This window comes from Culicoides brevitarsis, chromosome 1 (assembly GCF_036172545.1).
Source record: "Culicoides brevitarsis isolate CSIRO-B50_1 chromosome 1, AGI_CSIRO_Cbre_v1, whole genome shotgun sequence".
Lineage (NCBI taxonomy): Eukaryota > Metazoa > Arthropoda > Insecta > Diptera > Ceratopogonidae > Culicoides > Culicoides brevitarsis.
This window is the reverse complement of record NC_087085.1, coordinates 38,102,034-38,128,103: the sequence shown is the minus strand read 5'-3', so window position 1 is coordinate 38,128,103 and position 26,070 is coordinate 38,102,034. Positions and strand designations below refer to the sequence as shown.

The window sequence follows — 26,070 nt, the reverse complement described above, 5'->3', positions numbered from 1 at the left end:
AATTTTAAAATTTTAAAAAAATTAAAATTTTAATTAATTAATATAAAATTAAATAAAATTATAAAAAAAATTAAAATATAAAATTAATAATTTTGTTAATAATTTCAAAATTATTAAAATTATTTTAAAATTTTTAAAAAATTAAAATTTTTATTAATTAATAAATTAAATAAAATTATAAAAAATTAAAAATATAATATTAAAAATTTTAAATAATTTTAAAATAATTAAAATTATTTTAAAATTTTAAAAAATTAAAATTTTTATCATTAATAAATTAAATTAATTTATAAATTAAATAAAACAAAATAATAAAAAAATTAAAATATAAAATTAATAATTTTAAAATAATAAAATTTATAATAAAATTTTTTCAGATATATGGTAAAGCCTTCACTCATCAAATATTTTTAAAAATTAATTTTTATACATTTTTCAAGTTTTTTTCCTCTTTATTAATCTAATTAAACTAAAAATAATTATTAATAATTTCAATTATTTTTTTCATATAAAAAATTAATTAATTTTGAAAAAATTCAAAAAACAAAGAAGTAATTTTAATGAAAATAATATCATCGAGCAATATGTATCTTAACATCCTCTTATTTTTCTTTTGTTTCTCGTCTGTTAATCGTACAAATTTTCTCGCATTTAATTTTTATTACACGTCAACGACAAATAATAAAGTTATCTTATATTATTACTACACAAAGCAAAAATACACATTACTATATTATTATAATAATACAATAAGAAGAAACTTATCGCTACATGAGGGCAATTAAAAAGAGAGCACTTTTCTCATCATCAAGCGTTGAATGGAGTCGGGTATAAATACAATGAATGAAAAGAGTTGGTTGGCAATCAGCGTCATTGTTATTAATATTTAGCACTACCTTATTATGTTTTGGTTTTGTTGTCTGTGTGTGGTTTTCATATCCAATTACGGATGGATAGTTGGTAACGCAACAGCTGTAATTTGCTAATTTTCATGATTAGACGCGATAAATACTTGTATGGGAAAATAATTGATTGAGTATAGTTATTGGTAGCTCTTAACTAAAAAATTATACTAAATGAAAGTGTTTTTAATTTTTGACAGAGCTTGGACCGCGAATTCCTGCATACGAGCCATCTTGACTCAAAACGGGCTGTAAGTACGTTGGAACGTTTCTCGAGCCGCTAGCGGTTTGTTGCCCATATCTGTAAGCGGGAGAATGATGTCTTGGGCGGCTTGACTGTGAGAAGTATTGTCTCTGTGATTGTGAAGGTTGGGGATCTTCTGGTTGTTGAGATTGCTTTCTGTCTTGTTCAGTTTCGGGAACGCTTAAAAAGTTTGAGGTTAGAAAAGTTTCTTATAGAAAAATAAACAAAAATCTTACTTGATATGAACTGGATAAGGAACGGGAACAGGAACTGGCACAACATTGTATCCCTGATCGACGAGTTTTTGGAATTCCTCTTGGGTCAAGGGGCGATTAGGATCGATTTTCAATGGCGGCAATTTAGGTTTCTCCTGTTGCTGCGATGAAGGCGTTGGTTGAGCGGGCTGTGGTTGATTCGGAATTGGAGGTCCTTGCGTCGTACGTGAGACATAGATTTGAGATCTCGTTGGCGTATTGCTGGGTCGTTGTGTTTCTTGTTGCACAGATTGACTTGATTGCAAAGCAGCTTGCTGTGGTTTCTTTGCGGATTGATATTTCGACGAAGGTCGATGTTGCTGGGGTTCTTGCGGTTGATATTGCAATTGCGGAGGATCAACAACCTTCATGACGCCTTGTGTTTCGTATAACAGATGCTGAGGCACTTCTTGATATTGCGGTTGATGCTGCGTTTGAATGTCTTTCTCTTTGGGGAAATAGAATTGGATTTGAGGATCTGCGAAATCGGGACGAATTGGTTGTTGAGGCACTTGAGATTGAGCTTGCTGTTGCTGAGGAGCATAAGACAATAATTGATAACGATGTGCCGGGCTTTCAAAGCGAGGAGGCTTTTGGGATTGTTGTTGAGTTTGTTTTTGAGGAGTATACTGAATGTTTGCTGGGGCAGCGTAACGAATATTTTGCGGAGGAGGCAAATGCTGAGGAGCGTAAATTGGTTCGTTATGACGTTGAGGGATTTGGACAACTTGAGATTGTTTCAGCGACGAAGGACGAGGCAAAGGTTGACCTTGATGAACAACAGGTTTGTTTGATTCAACCAACAAAGCAAGTTCCTTATCGAAATCAGTCAAGGGACGTGAGAGATGTTGGGCTTGCGAATATTTGCTGAAAGCTGCAGGAATTTTTCCTTGAGGCAATCGGAAACTTCCTAATCCTTCTTGTTGAGGAGCAATTGGTCCTGGAATGTGATTCGGGAAATTCACATGCTGCGATTGCTGAGCTGCTTCGTATTGCTTTTGGTTCTCCAATAATCTCTGATATTCCTCTTCGGTGATGTATTGAACTCCGGGCTCTGCTTGCAAACTTGGTTGAGCATTGAAGTATTGCTGTTCAACGGGACGCTGTGCTTGAATACGTCTTGGCTTGGCATTTGGAGCTCTTTCAGGTTGACGAACAGGTGCTTGAGCAAATTGCTGTTGAGCTTGCTGAATCGACAATTGTTGCAATAACTTCAAGTATTCTTCAGGTAACTATAAAGAGACAAACAAAAAATCATGTTTATTGAAAAAACTTGATAAGATCATTATTTTATGACAACAACGCTTAACGAGATAATATCGGAACATGACATCTTTGTTTTTTCCTTCTCTTGCAAAAAAGACAAGGCTTTGATTCATTGAAATGCTCAATAGACCAGTAGAAAAAAAAGTCTTTTGTTTTATGTTCTCACATAATCTAACAATAATAACGTTAAACGTTAAAATAATGAGCAGTCTGTTTTTATGCAAGTTTTAGCCTTTTAATGTCCGGTAGGTGTGATTGTGTCAAACGGAAATATTTTAAGGCTAATTCACAAAAAAAAATTATGTGAGAAACAATCCTTTTTCAGTGAATGGCTAAGTAGCGAACTAATGAGATCAAATATGAAATAAAGATAAAAATCTGTGGACATAAAAATAACTGTTTTTAGTGCAAAGTTATGAACTTCTTTGGTTGTTAACTTAAAATTTGATGTAAGGCCATTTACCTCTCAAAAAAGTTTTGAATTTGAAAAAAGTGTCACATGAAAACAATGATTTTTAATTATTTACAATGTCACGTGAATTGTGAACTAACAAGTTATAGGACAAGGCAACTACCAAAAGTGATTTAAGTTTAATGGTGAGTATTTTTTAATTTTTAAGATATCAAAAATAACATTAATAATTTTTACAAAATACAGAAAATACAAAACAGAGCATTAAGAATCTTGACGCACGGAAATATAGAAAGCAGTGTTTGTCGAATGTCACAGGAAACTAATTTGTTAAGTGTCTATCAACGTATATCGTTTAATGTTTTGATACTAATTTTTAAGAAAAAAAATCAACTTAAGAATCTTGACGCTGTGAATATTGAGACAGGACAATATGTTAAGTGTCTAAACGAAATAATGTTTTGATACTAATTTTTAGAAACTTCTGAATTACAAGAAATTTCGTTCAATGAACAACATTCAGTGTGGTACAACGGTGTCAGACTTTTTAATGAAATGTCGAAACAATATAAAACAGACTGAGATAGTATTCAAGAATTTAAAAGAAACGCTCTGAATTACGTGAAAAGTGCAATAAATTTGAACGTTTAAAAGTATACCTGCCCAAATCATCGTAAGATGGACCTGACAACAACAATGGTCCGTGCTTTAAACTGTACCATCAGAAAAAAAAATACTTCAAGATATTCATTGTCTTAAAGTCAAATTCTGACAAGTTATGAATCATTTCAAATATAAATCGAGTCAGTTGGAATATAACTTTTAGGCAATGAGATAAATATTTTTCATATGCTAAGATATATTGAGTTTCTTGACAATTTTATCAACCAGCCCAAATATTTCAAAGATTAATTTTTAAGTCTTTGCAGCTAATTTAAGATGCTGTAGACAATTTTTTGATCCTTTTTTATTAATTTACTTTGAGATTATTTAAAAATTTCTATATTTTTTTTTCGTGAAGAAATAGAAAGGTTAAACCTTTCAATCTTCTTAAAATATGAATCAAGTCACGAGAGTTCAAATTCAAAATATTTCCATCATTAAACTTAATGGAAATTGTTATTTCGAAACTGGTAATAAAATTCATATTTGTTCCATCCTCCAAAAAAAATTTTACCCAACAATTTTCGTTAAAAAATATGACATTATTATTACTCTACTCAACACGAAAAAAAAACACGCAAAAAACAAAACAATTAACCGATAAACGCTTCACATAATGTCACAATAACAACACCAACATTTGTCAAGTAAGTCATCCAAGAGACCTTGAAATGTATGTTTTTTAATAAAAATTAAAAAAAAAATCATCGTCTGAAACAATTATACCATAACTGTCTCAAACGCAAACACGATGATAAATGTGAGTAATATTTCTCTCTCATTTTTTCGCATTTATTTTTGAGCAATTTTTCAACACATTTAACCGTTATTACTGCACTAAAAATTACGTAATAGGAATTCGCGATTACTTAACAAACTTGTCGTTTAACTTATTAATCACTTATCGAGAAAACAAGAAAAAAAACTTTCTCAAACAATTCCGCATCTGACCAGAATATGCGTGTGTGATAAAAAAAAAAGTAGTAATTTATCATCATCACTAACATTGTAAATTCCATTCGCGACGATAAAAAACAGTAGCTGTTTAAAATGAAATAAATAAAATAAGAAAGTGAACATTTTTGTACGTAATTGTAAAAGTAACCTTCACTAGGTCACCAGCTGGATAAATAAAAGCACTCGTTCAGTCAATCAATCACACACAATGGTCGAAGACAAATAAAAAAAAGTAAATCAATTACGCCAGGTAGGCGCTAAATCTTATCTAACTTGTGAACAAATGAATGAAAAGAATGCAGACACCTTTGGAGAAAGTTTTATTGCAAGCACGGGACAAACCAAGACAAGACCATTTGGTGCAAAATGATCGAGTAAGTGAAATAAAAACAGTAACCGGTAATAATAAATAAAAAAAAGTAAAAAAAAAAGAAAAGAAATTTGATATTGTTAATCCACATTCTCTATTTTTCTTTTTTTTTACAGTTTTTATGTTAAAATAAAATTTATATTCGATTCGCAATGCATTCAGTCATGTATAACAAGTGAACAACAAAAAGTGACTTGACTTCGACATGTGAACGAATGAAAATGTATAACATGCGTCATTAACCTAAACATTGAAAAGAAATTCAAGTTTACTTAAAAAAATTAAAAAAATCAAGATTTTAATATGCATCATTTGTGGTTCAATAAAAGTTTTTGTTCGGAAACATGTCTTTATTATCTTAATAATTCAACGAGTAACTAACGAACTTTTAACAAGGCAATCTCATGAGATGCATGAAAAAGTTGATGCTGTGATAAAACAGCCAGTTGCATTGATTTACTTTTAACGATTATTTATCCGTTTAATTTTTTTTGTTGTATTTTTGTATGAAAAGTGAGTGATTTTAATGAATAAGCAAATGAAAGTCAATTAACATTGTTGAATGTTATGTTATGCATGTTTAACGGACAAGTTTTGCTGGATTTAAAAAAAAAGTTATGTATGTATGACTAAAGAGAGTGTTTTGTCACTGTGATAGGTGATTTTTTTTTTAATTATTGTGATTAGCATAACATCCTACTGTAGGTGAGGAATTTCACTACTTTGTTGATTTATTTTTAAATTCAATTGTAAAGTTAAGTTAAAGATTTTTTTTTGTTAATTTTTAAAAATTATAAAAAAAATGATTTAAAAATTTTAAGAATTAATTAATTTAATTTATATTTAAAATAATTTAATTGAATAGAAAAAAATAATAAAAATTCATTTTTAAGTTATTTTTATTTAATTAAATTTAATCAAAAATATCCAAAATTTGACAAAATATTAAAACATTTTTATAACTTTTTTTTTATTTTAAATTTGAAAAAAAATCAAGAGTTAGTTAAATTTATGTTAAAAAATAAAAATTAATTTAATAGTTATTCAATTTTAAATTTGAAACTCGATTTTTTTAATTAATAATTAAAAATAAATAATTTTCTTCCTTTCTATTAAATTTTATTTTTTTGAATTTTTAAATTAAATAATTAATTAAATAAAATATAATTTAAAATTAAATTAATTAAATAAAAAAAAAATATTTTGATATTCAATTAAATAATTGAAAAAATTAAAAAATTGAAAAAAAAATTTTAAGGAATTATTTTCATTTTTTTCATAAAAAATTTAATTTTCTCACAAAATGAATATTTTTTTATACGGAAAAAATTTTTTGAAAATGAAATATTTAAAATAAATTAATAAATAATATATATTTTTTTTGTAATTTGGAAAATTTGAATTTTTTTAAAAATTTCTTAAAATTTTAATGAAATTAATTAATTATAAAAAATATTTTTTTTATTAAATTTTGTTTTTTTTTTAATTTAATTTTTAATTATATTCATTTTTTAAAATTAAATAAATAAAATGAATTTTATAATTAAATTTTAATTTAATTATTATTTAATTAAATAAATTAATTAAAAAAATTATTTCAATAAAACTCTGCCAAATTTTATAATTTTTTTTTTTAATTATCCAATCTCAATAATAAAAATATACAAAAAAAAAAATCTCTGCAAAAATAATATTATTGAATCTCTGCGCAAATCAATTTACTTGTCGCAACCAATTTTATTTCTCTAAAAAAAATGAAGACATTTTACGCGGCACCAAACAATAGAATAATAATTTTCCAATTAATGAAGCATCAATAAAATGTTCAAAGCTTTTGTTGTTGCGGTATGTTGAACATCACCCTTTTACAAGTGTTTTATAACATTTCCTTGCGGCGGCGCGCATTTTGATAGCACAGCACATAAAATAAGTCGTGATCACGATTACCTCGTTCGTATTCGACAAAAGAAAAAAATGTCTGGACTTTACTTGTTTCATTGCAATTCAATATTTTTTTAGCATTTTTTTTTTCAGATAATTGAATAAAGCAAATGTTTTGTGTGCATATCATTAAAAAAAAAACAACAACAACAAGCCACGTAATAATTACAGAAGTGGCATAATTTTTATTAACCTCAGAGACTTTTTTGCACGGTTACACCTTTGAGATGAGTCAAGTTAACAATGAGAATGTATGTTAACTTGAACACGAATTTTTCTCATTGTTTTCTCTTTCAAAGAATTTTTCGCGACAAGTTTGAGTTGAAGGAGACTTTTTTCCCTTTTGATTGACAAAATAATGGAATTTTAAGTTAGTCATCATCAGAAAAATCTCTTAAAATCTTAAAAATTGAGTCAAGTACGAGAAAATCATGTTCAAGATACGAGATTTGTTGTCTTATATCTTTTTACAATAACTGACTGAGTCACAATGTTTCTCATGAACTTTACTTGACTTTTGGAGTCGAGATGATGTAACTGGATAGATGTTAAAATGTAATGTTTAATAAATAAATATGTCGATAAATGCTAATCGATTACTATTAAAACGCGCTTTTAAACTATTATTAATCATAAAAAATCATAGAAATAGTCGTAGATTTATTAAAATAATAAGAAATAATTGAAAATTTGATTGAAATGAGATTTTTATCGGAAATTAATTGATTTTTAAGGAAAAAAAAATCAGCATAAAATTTAATAAAAAGTTTTTGTTTAAAAAATTAATTTGAATATTTTTAGGGATGAAAAGCATTTTTCTGATTTTTTTTAAAATAATTTTTAAAAATATGATTGAAATAAAAAATTTTTATAATTTAATTATTAATCTTATAATTTAATTATAAAAATAATTTAAAAAAAAAAAATAATAATTTTTATAAAAATAAAAATAATAAATAAAGATAAAAATAATTTTTTTCAATAAAAAAATTTTTTTTCTAAAATTTGCATTATTCCCATAAATTTTAATTAAAATTAATTTAATTAAAAAAATGTCTGCAGAAAAATTGATATAAAATTTTTCAAAATTCTACACATATTTTTTTAAATGTTAATCAATTTTAGCTTGATTTAAGCCTTGAAGTTAATTTTTAATATTTTTTTTTTGTGATTTTTTTTTTTTTAAATATAATTAATAAAAAAAATTAAATTTAATTTCTCATTAAAAGTAATAATTTATATAAAATATAATTAATTTTATTATAGAATTCATATTTTTATTTTTTCATAGAATATGATTAAAAAGTTCAAATTTTTTAAATCGCTGAATTTTTTTAAATAATTTTTACTTCAAGGCATTTTAAGTCTTAAAAAGTATTTTTTTTTCAAAATCAGATAAAATTTATACAAAAATGTTAAACATAAAATTTTTAACGATTTTTTTTTATTATTTTAGGAAAAAAAATCTCTTATCAAATTCAAAAACTCACCTCTTGTTGCTGTGGCTGCGGCGGCGGCGGAGGTCCTCGATAATGCGCTGATTTCCCGTTCCTTGGCGTGACATATGTCGGCGTGTCTTGCGCTTCTTGTTGCACGGGTCCCGCATGACTGTTATAGAAGCGGGGTGGCGAATTGCTCGCCGAGCCTCCGATCGTAACCACACCTTGTCTATCGATTTGTCGTTTATCTTTCGTGGCATCTTTCGCAGTTAGTTTCGTTGTTTCTGCAGCTGCCTCGATGACACCGACAGTTAATGCACAACCTGGAGGCAAGAAAACAAAAGTAAAAGTATGTTAACACTGCAGCAGCAACGCACATGAAATAAATTATTGTTATTAGTGGCAATATTGTCCGTTGTCGAAGAATTTTTATTTTTTTTTTCTAATGCAACGCTTTAATAATAGGCTTTGTCGACGCGCAAAGCGACATGACATGAAAATGAGACCAAGCAAGAAAATTGCAATATTGTTGTTTATTATTATTATTTTTTATCATATTTGAATACAATTTGTTACAAAAGTATCGGTACCCTCATTACTTCCATGGGTTTCTTCGATTATGTAATAACCAATTTTATTTTATTTTTTAATAAAAATATTTTATTTTTTTATTTAAATATTTTTAAAAATTTTTATTAAATTTTTATTAATTAAAAAATAATGAAATAAAAAAAAATATTTAATAAAATAAATTAAATTAAAAAATTTATAATTCATTCTAAAAATTTTTTATGGTTCATATTTTTTTAAATTTAATTTATTTTATTTTTTTAATTAGAAAAAAATATTTTTTAATATAATTATTTTTAAATAAATTGATATTTAAATAATTTTATTTAATTTATTTTAATAATTTTTTTAAATTAATATTTTATTTTTTTAATTAAATATTTTTAAAAATTTTTATTAAATTTTTATTAATTTAAAAATAATAAAAAAACAAAAAAATATAAATTAAATTAAAAAATTATAATTCTTTCTAACCATTTTTTTAAAATTAATATTTTTTTAATTTAATTTATTTTATTTTTTTAATTAGAAAAAAAATATTATTTAATATATTTATTTTTTTAATTTTTTAATGAATTGATATTTTAATAATTTTATTTGATTTATTTTTTTTTAAAATTAATAATTTATTTTTTTTAATTTAAAAAAAAATATTTTTTTTTTATTTTTCAAATTTTTCATCATTACGAAATATTTCCAATAAAAATTTAATAGAACGCCAATTTAAACAGAAGCTGAAAAATAAAACACGCGAGAAATGTGTGAAGGTTGCGATCGCATAATGATGAGACATTGTAATGTTTTATAGCATGATCGTTGCAATATTTCTTCTCGCTACTTGTGGGAATAATTTTCGCTTTCAAAGTAATTGCGGTGTGCAAGAAACCAAAGAAAACGAAGAAGAAGAAGAAGAGACAAAGCGAGAAAAAAAACGGTAACATGAAATATTATTTGCATTCACGAGAGATAAAATAATTGAATAATAAACACTTTATTGTCGAGCAAACGAAAAAAAATAATGAAAGCAAAAGTTTTGTCTCTGAAAAAAAAATTTTTTTTTAAAGAACCAACAGAATTTAACAACGTCATGTAGCTTAACGACCATTTCATCATTCAAACTCGCAGCAAAAAAAAATGTAGTAATAGAGAAGTATTACAATTTCAAACGTAATTATGCACTTAACTTCCCCCCTAAGCCAGACACAATGCATCATTTGTTTTAGAGAGCGACGAACGAACGAGAGAGAAAAAAAATCATGTAATGTACAAAAATAATACAATCAATGTTAAATAAATTATTGTTACATTAAACAACGAAAATGAAGAAAAAAAATCGAGGAAATTAAAATTTGCAAGTGTCTAATCTATTTTTTTTTGTTTCCATGCCAGCAACAATTTATAGTTTTTATATTATATTGGAAATAATTAGTTTTGGAGGAAAAGAAAAAAAAAACAAATGAGGCGCATGTGAGGAAATTTAAATAAAATAAAAATATTAAAATTAGAAAATTATTTATAATTAAAAAAAAAAATAAGTTAATGATAGTAAATGTAATAAGCTGGAGATAAGAAAGTGAAATTAACTTTGAACTCTTGAACTTTCAACTCATAAAGAGAAAAAAGTGCAGTTTAATGAGTTAATTAAATATAAAAATAAAAGTTTTCAATATAAAAATATATAAATGAGTTATTAGGTAAGTGGTTAAATTTCCTCAACATGACAAATGAAAAAGTTTAATAGTTTTTATTTTATTTTTAAAAAAATTGAGTATGATAAATTATTTAAATTAAATAATATTTAATAAATTAGAAGATTCATGACTTTTAATTTAAATAATTTTATTTTATTTTAATTTTAAAATTTCACCTTTTTTATTTTTTTTTTAAATTTTATTTAAAATTATTAATTTATTTTTTAAAAAAAATATACAATTTTCAGGAACTTTAGGCACTTTAACAGTAAAAATTTTACATTTATTCTAAAAAAAAATTGCTAAAAAAATAAAATTAAAAATAAAAAAAATAAAATTTATATTTTAAATAAATAAATAAAAAATTTATCAATCATTTGGATTTTTTTTAATTTTATAATTTTTTATTTATTTTAAAATAAAACTGTGAATTATATTTGTTTATTTTATTTTTTAATATTTTTTTAAATGAAGAAAGTTGAAAATCAGCTTTAAAAAAAATTTAAATAATTTTTAATAAATTAAAAGGTTCATTACATTTAATTAATTAATTAATTTTTTTTTAAATTTAATTAAAAATTATCAATTCAATTTAAAAAAAATTCAGGAAATTTTATAACAGTAAAAATAAATTAAAATTAATTTAAAAACAAAAAATAAATAAAATTATAGAAAATTAAAAATTAATTTTTATTACAAAATTAAGAAGAAGGAATGCATTACTTTAATTTATGAAGGTAAAAAAATTTTGTTATTTATATTGTTTTATTGAGAATATTCTTTTTTTTACAAAAAATGTTAATTAAATTTAGAAATTTCAGAAATAAATCTTTGAAACGAGATTTATCATCAAAAAAAAAAAAAAATTAAAAATATTTAATTTTTAGAAATAAAATTAAATAAAAAAAAAACTTTATCAAAAATTCAAAAAAATTTAAAAAAAAATATTTTTTTAATAAAAATTAACTAAAAATATTTTTAGAACTCCCATAGCGGTAATATGCATTTTTCGCTATTATTATATAACATAACTCACTCCATTATTTAAACACAATTCATCACATCTTTTCATGACTTCCTCATTCCATATTTTAACCGAAAGAAAGAAAAAACACATGTCACAACAAACGAACAAACATACTTTGCCACCAACTAATAACTATAATAATAATAAATAAAATGAAGAATCGATCATTACTGCCAATTTATTATTATTACATTTATTTACATATTTTATCTCATTGTATTCAAATCCTATCCAATCCTCACGAACTAAACTCAAAATTAACTATCGCAGCTTGATTTATGAGTCTGACACCAAATTTATTTCTATTTTTTTTGTAGGTGTATCTAATCTAGTCACAAATAAATGCAAAAAAATATGAAAGGACTCTTAAATCATTAAAAAAGCGAACAATTTTTTCGCTACTTTATTGTTCGAACCTAAATAAATTCGCATTGACAATACTTTTTGAAAAAAAATTAAAAGGGTGTGTTATTTTTTTCGTTACTTTATGATATATTTTGATTAAAATCCCGAATAATATTAACAACAATAGGTTTGCAATCGATCGTGTTAGAACTGTCATAGACCAAAATGAGTATTAAGCAATTTTTTTTTCGTATTAAATTAAGTGAAGTGAGGGAGGAGTTCACACAAATGGTTCAAGAACAAAGCAATTTATTCGAGATTTTTTTTTTGTTTTGCAAATCAATAATCAGACGAAAATTGCAACAAAATATCCGTGTAGTTATTTTTTTTTTAGAGTTGCAACTCTCGGCAGCTGATATGTTTGAATGATATACATTTCAAGGTGTATATAAATTACACACAAAATTAACCACAAGATTGTGCAAACTTTTTTAAAGATATGTTTCTGTGATTTTTTTTTTAATTTAATGAAATGTTTTTTTTTTTAGAAAAAAAGACAAATTTGGTATTAACAATTTTTTAAAATTTTAATTAATTAAAGGAGATAATTGGATATTGGTAATTATCAAATAAAATTTAAAATTTTTATCTAACAATATATTTTTTTTTTATTTTTTTTTAGGTCTCTGATGATTGAAGAACAAAATTTATTTCAATTAATCCAAACCAAGCATTTAATTTTTTTTATTTAATTTAATTAATTTAAATACTTAAAATATTTCATTTTATTTCTAAAAAAATAATTTTTACAATTGATAAAAATTTATATTATTTTTTTTTAAAATTCCACTTTTCAATATATCGATTTTATGGATTTTTGGATTTTTAAAATATATTATTTATTTATTTTTTTTTTTTTTTGACATTTTGTCTCTTTAAGATTTTTTTTTATTTTTTAAAATTTCACTAAAATTTTTTTTTATTTTTTAAAATTATTTTTCAAATTGCTCTTAATTTTTTAATTTTTCAACCAAAGAAAAATAATTTTTTTAAAAAAAATAATTTTTTCACATTTTATAAAAATTTTCAAAAATATTATAAATTTTTATACTTAACAGTTAAAATTAATTTCTGATTTTTTTCATTTTTATCTAATTTTTGACTTACCTATGATTAAAAGACATATCCATTTATTACTTCCTATACTACCCATTTTTAATTATTTTTTAAATTTATTTTTCTTTATTTAATTTTATTTTATTTTTATCATTAACGTTTTTCTTTTTAATTCTTAAATTTTCACTTTATTTTTTTTTTAATTAAAAAAAATTATTTAAAAATTTCTTATATTTTTTTCTGAATATTTTTCAAGGCACTTTTTCGTCTTTTTATTTATAAAAAAAAATAATTCCTTATAAATAAATATTTTTTAAAACCATTCGTGTCAACGTCTCGACACTGAATAAAACTTAAAATAAAAAGACTCGACTTGAAATAATATTTGTTTCTATCGGTGTTGCTTCTATTCATGTTCCGTCTCTCATGTAGCTACATCACGCAGACCAAAGTTATACATTCGCAAGAAAAGCGAAGAAAAAAAAATCCAAATTGCAGCTCCATAGACCGTAGTAGCATAGATATTATGCAGCACCGCGTTTCTTATGGCAAACAATTCCGTATAAATAAATTTTATACGACAAAATACCATCAAATGTTAAGCGTGTAGCTTTTTTTTTTAAAGAGAAAGGTCTTCCAATGCACGAATATTGAATAAAATTGCATTAGGATGTAGGAAATTTTTGCAAATATTCAATTTAAATTTGGAGCATTTTTGTGGAAGTAAATTTTGGCGGAATTTTAATTGGCAAAAAGTGTCAAAATCTGATGAAATGATAAAAAATTCATCTTTTGTCTTTTTTTGTGAATTTAAACCTGTTTCGATCCGAAAGAAGTGATTTCAATTCAACCATAAGCGACATTAATGATGCTTTTGTTTCTTTACTCGACTCAAAGACTGAACTGGAGACCATAAATTAAAACACAATTTATTGGTAACTTTCAATGGAATTTTTTCAATCATCACAAAAACTTTGCGAATCACAGGAATTGGAACGTAAAGCTTCTTCTTCTTCATAAAAAAGCAATTGATTGATCGAAATAAAGCGTGGCACGAATTTATAGGTCATCCGAAAACCTTCTTCTTATACAATTCACATTAAGTAATCTTTATCATATCACAAAAATGCTGCCAGTACCGAAACATAGATCTATCAATCAATTTTTTTCATGACTTCACTTTCCACTTTGCATACCATCAGAGACGAACTCGCTTTTTGTAGTTAAGTAGTGTAAGTTGAAAGTGAATTGCTCTAATTTTTGACCGCTGTTCGTTCAAAATCATTTGCTGCATAATTATTTATTTTTTCTTATTTCCTTCCTCGTGCGATTCGTGGACGATAATCGAAGTCGACGCGGTGAAACAAGAAACAAAAAAAACATGAGAAAGGGTTTATTATGCATAAAATTAATCATATCTCGATAAACACGAGATTTTTGTTGGAACAAAAGAAATAAAAATTATCACGCATCCTCTCTTTACACGTTTTTTTTGCATCTTGTTTGCTAATTTAACTTGATTAATAATTATTTAAACATATATTTAATATTAGAGGAACATGATAGTTAAAATTATGTATTTTTATGTTAAATTTTAAAATGAGAAAAATTGGATTTAATTAATATTTTAATAAAAAATAATCAATTTTTGTTTCCTAAAACTTATAATTTTTCTCATGAATAAGATTAGATTCCGTAATTTTATTGTGGTTATTAATTTTTGTGGTTTTTTCAAGATACATGATTTCTTGAATTTAATATGTTATATTAAAAAAATATAATTTATAAAAAGTAATAAATTGAAATACAAATTAATAAATCATAAAAATTTAATTAAAATAAATTAATAAATTTAATTTAATTTTTTAATTTAATGAAAATTAATAATAAAAAAATATTTTTATTAATAAATAATTTTTAAATTAATTTTATTATTTTTATAAATTTTTAATTTTAATTTAATTAAAAATGTAATTTATTTATTTTCTTTAATTATTTTTTTTGGTTTTATTTAATTTTTTTTATTTAAAAACATTAAATGGAAAAAAATATCAATTTTAAAAATAGAAAAAAATTAAATTATTGGTATTTGGTATAATTTTCATTGAAATTAAATATTTAAAAAATTAAATAAAAAATAAATTAAATTATTTTTTTTAAATTAAAAAAATTAAAATAATTTTTTTTTAATTAAAAAAATTTGAAATATTATGATTTTTGTTAGAACGAAAAATTGTTGAATCAATCTAATTTATTTTATTTCAATAAAAATAAATTTTATTTAACTAAAAGATTTATTTTAACAGAAATAAGGAAAATCATTAACTTTTTTTTATTTAGCACGGAATCGTTATTGTGTGCAAGTATCAAGCAAAATTTTTTGCAGACAATTGCATCACACCTGTGAAATATGATTGTCTTGAAAAAAAAAGTTTGTTTTTTTCTGTGTGAGCAAAATATATAGGATTTTAGGTCTGTCTATGAATGTTTGCTCAGTCATTCATCAATTGTCAAGAACAATGTCTATGAGTTGTAATATTTTGCTTTTTTGTAACATATACTTGATTTCAAAGCTTATGAGTAGATAAGATATTTAAAGCGTGTGATTTTAAAGTTAAGGAACATAATAATTGTTATTATGCTTGTTTTTTTATTTTAATTTTTATTATTATTTAATAATAACTTTATTAACATATATAACTGGAGTTATGGACTTTTCATTTAATTTTTTTTTTATAAACATTTCAATAAAAAAATCTTATAGAAGTTAATATTTTTAGAGAAAAACTTTCTTTCAGCTGATAAAAAAATTTTATTTAAATCATATATCATTAATTTAATTTTCTAAGTTTTTCTAAAAATAATTTACCAACCGCCTCCTCATATTTTAACCTTTAAAATTCAAGCACGAAAATATTTTAAAAAAAGTTCACGAAATCTTTCTAACTTTACTCCAAAAGAAATAAAAAAAAAGTTGAAGGTCTCTTTTTATTTATTCGAAAGATTTTTATCAAATGTTATAAAAAAAATTTATATGACAAGCAAAATAGAGCATCAGTTAAAAAAATAGTTAACTTATGTAACAATTGTCTTATCTGATGTTTATTTTGCGCATTTGTCACTTTTTTCGTGCTTCTCATTATGACACATTTCTCGTGTCTCTTTTATGAGGTCGTACGAGGGTGGCAATTGCACATGCCAAGTTTTACAAGTTGTAAAATTATATTAAGTATTATTAAGTTTAATTCAACAAAACACTTGCAAACAAATTTTCTTCTCATAAAGTTTGAGTAATTCTCGTATTTCATGCATTTTTTCAGTTTTTTTTTATTTTATTATTATAATATCTCATATATTCATCAAATTTGTTACATATTTAATGAGTATTATTATATTATGACTATTGGGTACTAATTTCAACTTTATCCCATATAACAAACTTTTTTCGGCTTACTTTGCAATTTTTCTTTATTGTTTTTAGTCTCACGTATTTTTATGTTAGTTATCATTATACTGGGCCAAATATGTATAATGAAGTAATTTTGCACGTAAAAACGAAAGAGAGACATGTCTAGCAAAGAAAAAATATACAAATTATCGAGTTATGACTTCCATTATTATTTATTTGCTTTTTTTTTTAGAGAGAATGCTGCATGATTAATTTATGTAAGTTTTTTTTTTTGAATATTAGGTAACCTTTGTATCATAATCCAATTATGTTTGTACTTTTTAGCCAAAAAATATTTCAATCTAAGTTGCCTAAAGATATCTTTTGGTTTGTTATTAGTAGACCAAAGTACCTGTTGGTCGTCGTATAATGTTCCATTAAGTATAACAATAATAATAATGAAAACTATAACATTTCATTGTTTTCCACGCTGATTTTTGTTAAAAACCCAACTTTTATTTCCTCGTTTATTTCCTTTCAGTTTTGTTTGTTTAGTGTTTATTGTTTTAAATTTCATATAATATTTTTACTAGTTCTGTAGGTTAACTGCATGCGGCTTTGAGAAATTATGTCATTTAATGCTTTTGGTATAATTTGACAATAGCGTGAACATGATTAGTAGTTTAATGTAATTATTATTTCGTTTTTGGCATATATCATAGCTGTGAACTTTTGAAGTACGAATTAAATTAAAAATAAATTTAAATGTATTTTTCGGGTTGATTGATATTAAATTAATGTTAAAAATAAATTATTTCCTCACAAAATGTTTCCCAGAACCTTACTTTTTTTTCTTTAATTTAATAACAAAAAATGGCATTGCTAAAGTTGTATAGTTAACACCTGTAATTTTTTTATTATCTTTCTTTATTATTTGTTCGTGTATTTTATTAAAAAAGACTTGTTTAAACAATATTAAACAAAAGAGGAACAAAACTGACCAACATTTAACTGATGATTATCTTTTCGTGATGATTAATGAAAAAACTTTAATATTTTTTATCATGTAAAAAATTATTTAAAAATATATAAATACGGAAATATCTTATTATAAAAATTAACACGATCATGAATTTGATTCTAAATAATTACAAATAAGAATAAAAATGATGTAATTGTTGTTTAATCTAATGTTTTTAATTTTTATTAACGAACATTTTGTGATATAAAAGCACATGTTTTGTGACCATCAATCACGTAAATAACTTGTAATGTAATACATTGGTGCATCACTTGATGATTTATTTTCCCATAAAAAAATAAAGAAATTTTTCAAATAAAATTTTTCTTATGCAATTGAACGTTTTTATTATTTGTTAGTGAATTAAAATCATTCACGATATTTTTAAATACGAAATTTTTGGCAATATATTTTTGGAGAAATTCGATATAAAAAAAACAATAAAAATAATGCATTTCTTTTGTAACTAAAAAATAACAACTCATTGTTGTTCGATATTTTGTAACTTCGAACAGCTCGTGTTTATTGCTTCTTTGTTTTTGAACTTGAGTTGCAATTGAATCGAATGTTAAAATCGGTTTTCAGGGAAAAAAAATGTAAAAATGCTAAAAAAAAAAATTATCATAGAAAACGTTACTTTCGATTTATTTTGCATATTAGCACGTGATGAGAATGTAAATGGAGGTCTTGATGAAATGTTCTCATTGAAAGTTAATATAAAGTGAATCGAATGAAAATGAATGTTTTTGAGAAGTAATCGTAGTCAAAATATAAAAGCGCATTTTGAGTTACTTTAAGCAAGACAAATATTTTTGGCAATTTGTCAAAATTAGTGAAAATGTTTAGTGTTCTCTAAAATTAATTAAAATATAAGGAATTTTATTTAGTGAATAAAAATCTTGATCACAATAGGTCTTTGGACTGCACTGAAGCCATCATGAGATCTAATATTGTTTCAATAGGTCTTTTGAAAATTAGACGATGTTTTTCGAGTGAATTTTGTTCCTCATGTTGATTTTCTATTTTTATATCAGCACAAAGATGCTCTTGGAACATTGAAGTCTGCTTTAGTTTTGCCTTATTAGCTCCCATATTGTTTCCACTTTATCAAGATTCCATTGAGCAGAAGTACTTTCATTATTGAGCATGAAGCTTTCAAAAATTTCTGTGCAGCGCATTCCTGCCTATACAGAAGATAGGAGCCTCGGTCAATCCTTGGTTTTCTTACATCTCGAATTATTCTTTTTCTTATAATAAATGATTTTCGCTTTTTTCGATTTCACTCGATATATTCTACTCAACATTTTTTGCCAAACTGTCTACCTTGCAAGTCTTTTAGTGTCTATTAAAAATTATTCTTATTTTAATAGTCCTTCATCCGTGAGACTACTACTTCGGCTGTATGTAATCGATGAATTTAAGCTTACTTTAGGTTTGAAACTTAATGCCTTATTATTTTCAGATCAGTAGTCGATTTCAGTAATTGTTTTAATTTTGACTTTAAATATCCATCGTACTTCGAATTCCTAAAAATGAAAGAAAAATCAAAATCTTTTGAAAAAATAAAAATTATCAAAGACAAATTTTACAGACAGACTTTCTTACCTCATCCAATGAGTTACAACTTTTCTTCCAAAAGTAATGCTTTACTAACGGCACTTGATATACTGATTCTTCCAAGTCTCATCGTACAAATAAACAGATATTTAACATATGCGGCTTTTTCCATATACCTACCTAAACATATAACAATAGAATCAGCTGTTTCTGCATAGAATTCCTCTCATCATATAATTGTGGGAAACACATGTGAACCAAAAAAAAGTGATTCCATTATTATTTGTCTTAGACATATGCAAGAATTCGGTTTAATTACATAATTAAAACCAACTCTTACACAAAACCGCCGTAAATTAAGACAGATTTCAGTCAGAAATTTCATTCCAATCCATTGAACGAAAACTCGTGAGTCATTTCATATACAATTTTGACAGTTCTAACTTCATAACATTGTGCAAGAGAATTTTGCTGCAAGAAAACAATCAGATTAAATTTTTCAGTAGAGAAGTTAATTGAAATTCACCTGAAATTCGTTGAATGTACTCTGGACCAAAAGGGTGAGATAAATCGTGAACTTTCAATGCCAAAGTTGATTAATTTTAAATGAGATTTTTTTCGTTGTTGTTTTTTTATTTAATGTCAACAAACACAGAAATAATCGCGCATAATCTTCAGCATATCACCTTGGTAATGTAAAATAGCAGCACAAACAAGTACAAAAATCCACGTAGCACTCTAGAAAGATCTGCAACAACCTCAAAGCTGCAAAGAAAAACAAAAGACAGAATAAATTAACTCACCAGATCCCGTGTTGGTGTGAACAAAAAAATGCTTAATCACTACTTCAATGTAGTTTATTTAGCATTACGACCTTTAATCAAGTGGTTCTTGCACAAATTCACGCGACTATGTGAACTCCAAAGGCTCTGCTATGGCATCGAAGCGGGCGCCAAGCGTGTGAAAAAGGTCGAACGAAGTCTCGAGTTGTCTCGAACGCCTCAACTTCGCAATTTACGAGTTCATCTCGATACGACAGTCGAACATGGCATCGATGAAGTCGTTTTTAGGTCTGAAATCACAAATCGTGCTGTCAACACAATCCTGCTAGTCAAACGAATCAACCCAAAGGTGCATTTAACGTTTCCCAAAAGTCTCGGGCAGTGCGTCGACATGATATGGGGATATCGTCGCTTGTATCACATCGTCGAAGAAATGCGAACGGAGCCATATGACGAAGAAAATGAGGAACACGAGAAGAAACTAATCGAGTTATGGGATCTTTTGATGACAGAAACCCCGCTCGAATCTCGCGTCACGAAACAATGGCAAGACATTGGCTTCCAAGGCGACGATCCAAAGACAGATTTTCGCGGCATGGGCATGTTAGGCTTGGAAAATCTTCTGTACTTTGCGAGAAAGTATCCCGGCACAGCGCGACATTTGCTCTCTCATTCGCATCATCCGCATCACGGCTACACATTTGCTGTTGTCGGCATCAATATCACCAATATGGCATATCGGTTGTTCAAAAATGGCGACGCGAAAACGCATTTTTACAATTTATCCGATAAATTTCCGCGCATTGAGAATTTTCATCAGTTTTATTGCTATTTGTTCTTTGAATTTGATCGGTATTGGGTAGAAGCGAAGCCCAAAAGTATTATGGAGTTTAGCGAAGTGCACCGAAAATTTGAACATGACATCCTCAGGGCGTTAGGAAATAACAAATGTTTGTTCAAAATGAACATGTCCATCGAAAATATTTAACTATAGGCCAATTGTAATATCGGGTAAAGGCATAGAATGATTTTGACAGTTTGAAAAATTTCACAAATTTTGATTGAAATTTAATTTTTTTTTGATAAATAATTTTTAAAATTTTTTTTTTTTTATTTTTTTTTTAATTTTATATTTATATTTTTTATTTAAAATTAATTTTTAAAAAATTATTTGATTGAAAAAAATTTTATTAAAAAAAAAATTAAAATTTTTGAAAAAAAAAACTTTGAAAATTTAATTTAAAAAAAAATTTAACTTAAAATTGTTCAAAAAAATTTTTTTTTTACTATAATTTTAGTTTTTTTTTAAAAGTTTTTTTTAAACCTCTTATTTTAAAAATTCAAATTTCATCAAAAATTCTGAAAATAATTAAAATTTTTGATGAAATTTAATTTTTTGAGTAATTTTTAAATTATTTTTCAAAATGTTTGAAAATTTAATTTTTAAATTTATTTTAAAATATCAATTTTTAGAAAATTTTAATTTATGACTTGCGTCTTTTAGTAAAAATTATTTTAAAATTTAAAAAAATTGTGATTTAATTAAAAGTTCTTGATAGAATTTTTTAAACATTTTTTTGATAGAAATTTTTTAATATTTAAACATATCTAAATTTTTAAAATTAAATTAAAAAATTAATTAAAAAAATATTTATTTTCATTTTTAATAATAATTTAATATTTTAAAAAATCATTTAATTAATTAATGATAATAATTAATTTCTTAAAAATTTAGCTAAATTAAAAAAAAAGTATAAAAGAAAAGAAAATTTCATCAAAAAATTATGAAATTCATCACTAAACTGTCAAAATCCTTCTATGAACTTAAAAATTTAGGAAAAATCATCTCGAAAATTTATTGATATTTTGCCAATCGCGTACTAATTTATGTAATTTCATCATTTGCTGAGCGAATAAAAAAAATATTTAAAAAAAATGTTTCAATAAATTTCTCTCAAAATTAAAAACTCACCCTAAATTCAACAAACGTCAAAAAATTGTATATGGCTCTGTTCATATTCGATGTCAAATAAAATTTTTTACCGCTTCATACGAATTTTACGATTTACAGACGCAAAAAATGAAAGAAATTAATGAAAAACGCCCAAAAAACCTTCCGTCAAATACTTTGTTTATCTCTCGACTTTTCCTCAAGTATCCTTGTGTACTTGACTATTTCGCAATAAAATAAATAATTTTCAGTTTCATCATCAACGATGCCGATTTCCTGCTAAAAGATAAATTTAAACGCGAAATTACCACAAAATGTCATTACCGCACTTTGACAGAGATGATCCGCGATTTCGCATAACTCCGCTACAGGTGCGAATTTTCTCGTGTATTTTTTTTTTACAAAAATTTCATGTTTTTATTTTTTTTAGCAATGCGTTTCGTCATGCACGGGCGCTATGATCACGTCGCTGTTGATGACTCCCTTTGACGTTGTGAAAACTCGTCTTCAGGTCCAGCAAAAAGTACTTGCTTCGAACAAATGTTTCGTCTTTTGCAACGGATTAATGGATCACCTGTGTCCCTGTTACCCGAATGGCGAAAAGCCGCGTCTCCATTTCACCGGCACGATGGATGCTTTTGTCAAAATTTCACATTATGAGGGTGTCAGGTCACTCTGGAGCGGCTTAAGTCCTACTTTGGTGTTGGCGCTTCCAACGACAGTCCTGTATTTCGTGGCTTACGAGCAATTCCGATTGCGATTCAAGAAGTTTGACATCGAAAAATTGGGCGGAAATCGTGATCAGTTGTCTTTTTGGGTGCCATTGGCATCCGGATCAGCAGCTCGAGTGTTATCTGTGACGTGTGTGAGTCCCTTGGAGCTAATAAGAACAAAAATGCAATCACAAAAACTGAGTTTTATGGAAGTTGGGACGGCTTTGAGACAAATGGTGCGCGAAACGGGCGTCATTGGCTTATGGAAAGGACTTTTTCCGACAATTTTGAGAGATGTTCCGTTCTCGGCGATATATTGGACGTCGTATGAGACATGTAAACGCACATGCAACGTCACAGATCCCACATTTGGCTTCAGTTTTGTGAGCGGAGCCTTTTCGGGATGCATCGCAGCAATGTTAACTGTGCCCTTTGACGTCGTCAAAACCCATCAACAGATCGAATTTGGCGAAAAAGTGTTGTACACCGACAAACCGGGCAAATCTCCGGGCGTTTTCGAAACTTTGAGCAAAATTTTCCGTAATTCCGGCGTAAAAGGACTTTTTGCCGGCATTGTGCCGCGATTGATAAAGGTCGCTCCCGCTTGTGCCATCATGATTTCGTCGTTCGAGTTCGGAAAGACCTTTTTCTATCAGCACAACGTGAAGAAACATTACCAAAAATCGACGTCAGACCCCTTAGGTTACTAGAAAAATCAAGAATTCAAGCTTTATTGTATGTAAATTTTTTTGTTAATTAATTTGGAACAGAAACGCAGGAAATAATTTTATATTAGACGATCAAAAATTCATTTTTTCTTCGATTTTTTTACTGTCCCGGACCTGATAACGACTTATCCATGAACTTTTTCTTCGCAAAACACAACCACCATTTATTCGGTTTGCCGTCGGCGCCGAATGCCTTCTCCGCAACTCTCAATCCCGTCTCCTGACGCAACTGCAAGATGTATTGTCGCATCAAATCCGCCTCTGTGGCGTCGCGAGGCTTCGCATAAACCGTATTCAGCGGGAATGTCTTGTCGCCGGGGATATCAAACTTGGAAATTGCCAATGTGTACATTTCTTGCTGAGCTTGAGCCTTGTTTGAGCATCGTTGGAGCTTTTTTAAGCACTCGCTGATGTACAAAGTCACGTAAATAAGCACGCGATCCACTTCCGACTACAAAAAAAATTAAATTTTTATAATTTTTAGTTAAAAAAAATGATAAATTGACGATGACTCACCTTCACTTCGTACGTGCGGAAGAAAACATTTGCTTTGAAGTAGTAAAGGGCCTCGTCGATAATGTCCTGTTCGGCATTTGCTGCAGGTGCGGGACCGCGATATTGTGTCCTCAGTGGCAAAAGAGCCAAATTTCCGATGGCAGATGGAAAATCTTTGATCTGGGAGTGATAAGCCTACGAGTGAAATACAGAAAAAGATAAGAAATGAGCCACTCCCAAGAGAAATTTCACGTTTGAAGGTACTTACAGGCATTTTTTAAGGAAATTTTTGTAAATGATCACTTTGTGATTGAATACTTTTGGCAATTCAGTCGTTTAAGTCAAGCAATTTAAGCCAGAAATTGCTTTTTTCGTGATTATTTTGAGGATTTTAGCGAATTTGTCTCCCACATACGGTTCTACGCTCTGATTGGTTGAGAAGTGAGCTACAATTTCACGTAAACATTGAAATTTGAATTAGCAAAAAAGCAATTTTATTGAAGTATACCTACGTTTTTTGAAGAATTGTTGTTTTTATGAGAATAGGTAATTTTTGCGAAAAATTTAAAAAAGAAAAATTTTTGAAAAAAAAAAATTAAAAAAAAGTTAAAATAAAAATTATAGATTGAAATTTAAATTTTTGAAGACGATATTGAATTGATGCCAAAAAATTGAAACTGAAAAAAATTTTTTTCTTTGACATAGTTTTGTTTTGAAAAAAAATCAAGAGCAAAAAAACTGTATCAAAAACTGTGTCAAAGCAATTTTTGTCAAATTTTGCTCCAAATGGATAAAAATTTATCAGAAGGGCTCTAATTTATCATTTTTAATCATTTTATAACTCAAAACTGCCAAAAAATTGAAACTGAAAAAAAATTTTTCCTTTGACATAAAGAGCCAAATTTTGCTCCAAATGGATTGAAATTTGTCAGAGGGCTCTAATTTATCATTTTTAATCATTTTGTAACTCAAAACTGCCAAAAAATTGAAACTGAAAAAAAATTTTTTCTTTGACATAGTTTTGTTTTGAAAACTAAATCAAGAGCAAAAAAACTGTGTCAAAAACTGTGTCAAAGCAATTTTTGTCAAATCTTGCTCCAAACGGATTGAAATTTGTCAAAGGGCTCTAATTTATCATTTTTAATCATTTTGTAACTTTTGACATAATTTTGTTTTGAAATCAAGAGTGTGTCAAAAACTAACAAAAAGCAAAAAAATTTGTTACAAAAAAAATTTAAAATTTTTTCAATAAAAAACTAAATCAAGTGTCAAAGCCATTTTTGTCAAATCTTGCTCCAAATGGATAAAAATTTGTCAGAGGGCTCTAATTTATCATTTTTAATCATTTTATAACTCAAAACTGCCAAAAAATTGAAACTGAAAAAAAATTTTTTCTTTGACATAGTTTTGTTTTAAAAACTAAATCAAGAGCAAAAAAACTGTGTCAAAAACTGTGTCAAAGCCAATTTTTGTCAAATCTTGCTCCAAATGGATGAAAATTTGTCAGAGGGCTCTAATTTATCATTTTTAATCATTTTGTAACTCAAAACTGCCAAAAAATTAAAACTGAAAAAAAAAATTTTCTTTGACATACCTAGTTTTGTTTTAAAAACTAAATCAAGAGCAAAAAAACTGTGTCAAAGCCATTTTTGTCAAATCTTGCTCCAAATGGATAAAATTTGTCAGAGGGCTCTAATTTATCATTTTTAATCATTTTGTAACTCAAAACTGCCAAAAAATTGAAACTGAAAAAAAATTTTTTCTTTGACATAGTTTTGTTTTAAAAACTAAATCAAGAGCAAAAAAACTGTGTCAAAAACTGTGTCAAAGCAATTTTTGTCAAATCTTGCTCCAAACGGATTGAAATTTGTCAGAGGGCTCTAATTTATCATTTTTAATCATTTTGTAACTCAAAACTGCCAAAAAATTGAAACTGAAAAAAAATTTTTTCTTTGACATAGTTTTGTTTTAAAAACTAAATCAAGAGCAAAAAAACTGTGTCAAAAACTGTGTCAAAGTCAAATTTTTTGAAATTTGTCAGAGGGCTCTAATTTATCATTTTTAATCATTTTGTAACTTGCTCCAAAACGGATTGAAAAAAACTTTGTCAGAGGGCTCTAATTTATCATTTTTAATCATTTTGTAACTCAAAACTGCCAAAAAATTGAAACTGAAAAAAAATTTTTTCTTTGACATAGTTTTGTTTTAAAAACTAAATCAAGAGCAAAAAAACTGTGT

The 26,070-nt window shown here is 26.1% G+C and overlaps 4 protein-coding genes across 4 annotated transcripts; 2 read left to right on the top strand and 2 right to left on the bottom strand.

Annotated features, from left to right (window-relative positions):
* Positions 1 to 1,088: 1,088 nt before the first annotated feature.
* Positions 1,089 to 13,294, bottom strand: LOC134837783 (uncharacterized). Its single transcript, XM_063853170.1, has 4 exons — positions 13,249 to 13,294; positions 8,500 to 8,771; positions 1,383 to 2,632; positions 1,089 to 1,326 (listed from the first exon to the last, which is right to left on the bottom strand). The coding sequence occupies exons 1-4, from the start codon at positions 13,292 to 13,294 to the stop codon at positions 1,089 to 1,091; spliced, it is 1,806 nt and encodes a 601-aa protein (XP_063709240.1).
* A 6,140-nt stretch (positions 13,295 to 19,434) lies between these two features.
* LOC134837124 (ELMO domain-containing protein 2) lies at positions 19,435 to 21,859 on the top strand. Its single transcript, XM_063852455.1, has 3 exons — positions 19,435 to 19,723; positions 19,819 to 20,956; positions 21,782 to 21,859. The coding sequence occupies exon 2, from the start codon at positions 19,995 to 19,997 to the stop codon at positions 20,931 to 20,933; it is 939 nt and encodes a 312-aa protein (XP_063708525.1). The 5' UTR covers positions 19,435 to 19,723; positions 19,819 to 19,994; the 3' UTR covers positions 20,934 to 20,956; positions 21,782 to 21,859.
* Positions 21,860 to 22,058: 199 nt separating this feature from the next.
* LOC134832412 (probable mitochondrial glutathione transporter SLC25A40) lies at positions 22,059 to 23,426 on the top strand. Its single transcript, XM_063846429.1, has 2 exons — positions 22,059 to 22,267; positions 22,327 to 23,426. Exons 1-2 carry the CDS (start codon positions 22,211 to 22,213, stop codon positions 23,317 to 23,319), a joined length of 1,050 nt encoding a protein of 349 aa, XP_063702499.1. The 5' UTR covers positions 22,059 to 22,210; the 3' UTR covers positions 23,320 to 23,426.
* LOC134832423 (actin-related protein 2/3 complex subunit 3-like) lies at positions 23,313 to 24,261 on the bottom strand. Its single transcript, XM_063846440.1, has 3 exons — positions 24,101 to 24,261; positions 23,854 to 24,027; positions 23,313 to 23,788 (listed from the first exon to the last, which is right to left on the bottom strand). The coding sequence occupies exons 1-3, from the start codon at positions 24,104 to 24,106 to the stop codon at positions 23,438 to 23,440; spliced, it is 531 nt and encodes a 176-aa protein (XP_063702510.1). The 5' UTR covers positions 24,107 to 24,261; the 3' UTR covers positions 23,313 to 23,437.
* Positions 24,262 to 26,070: the final 1,809 nt, after the last annotated feature.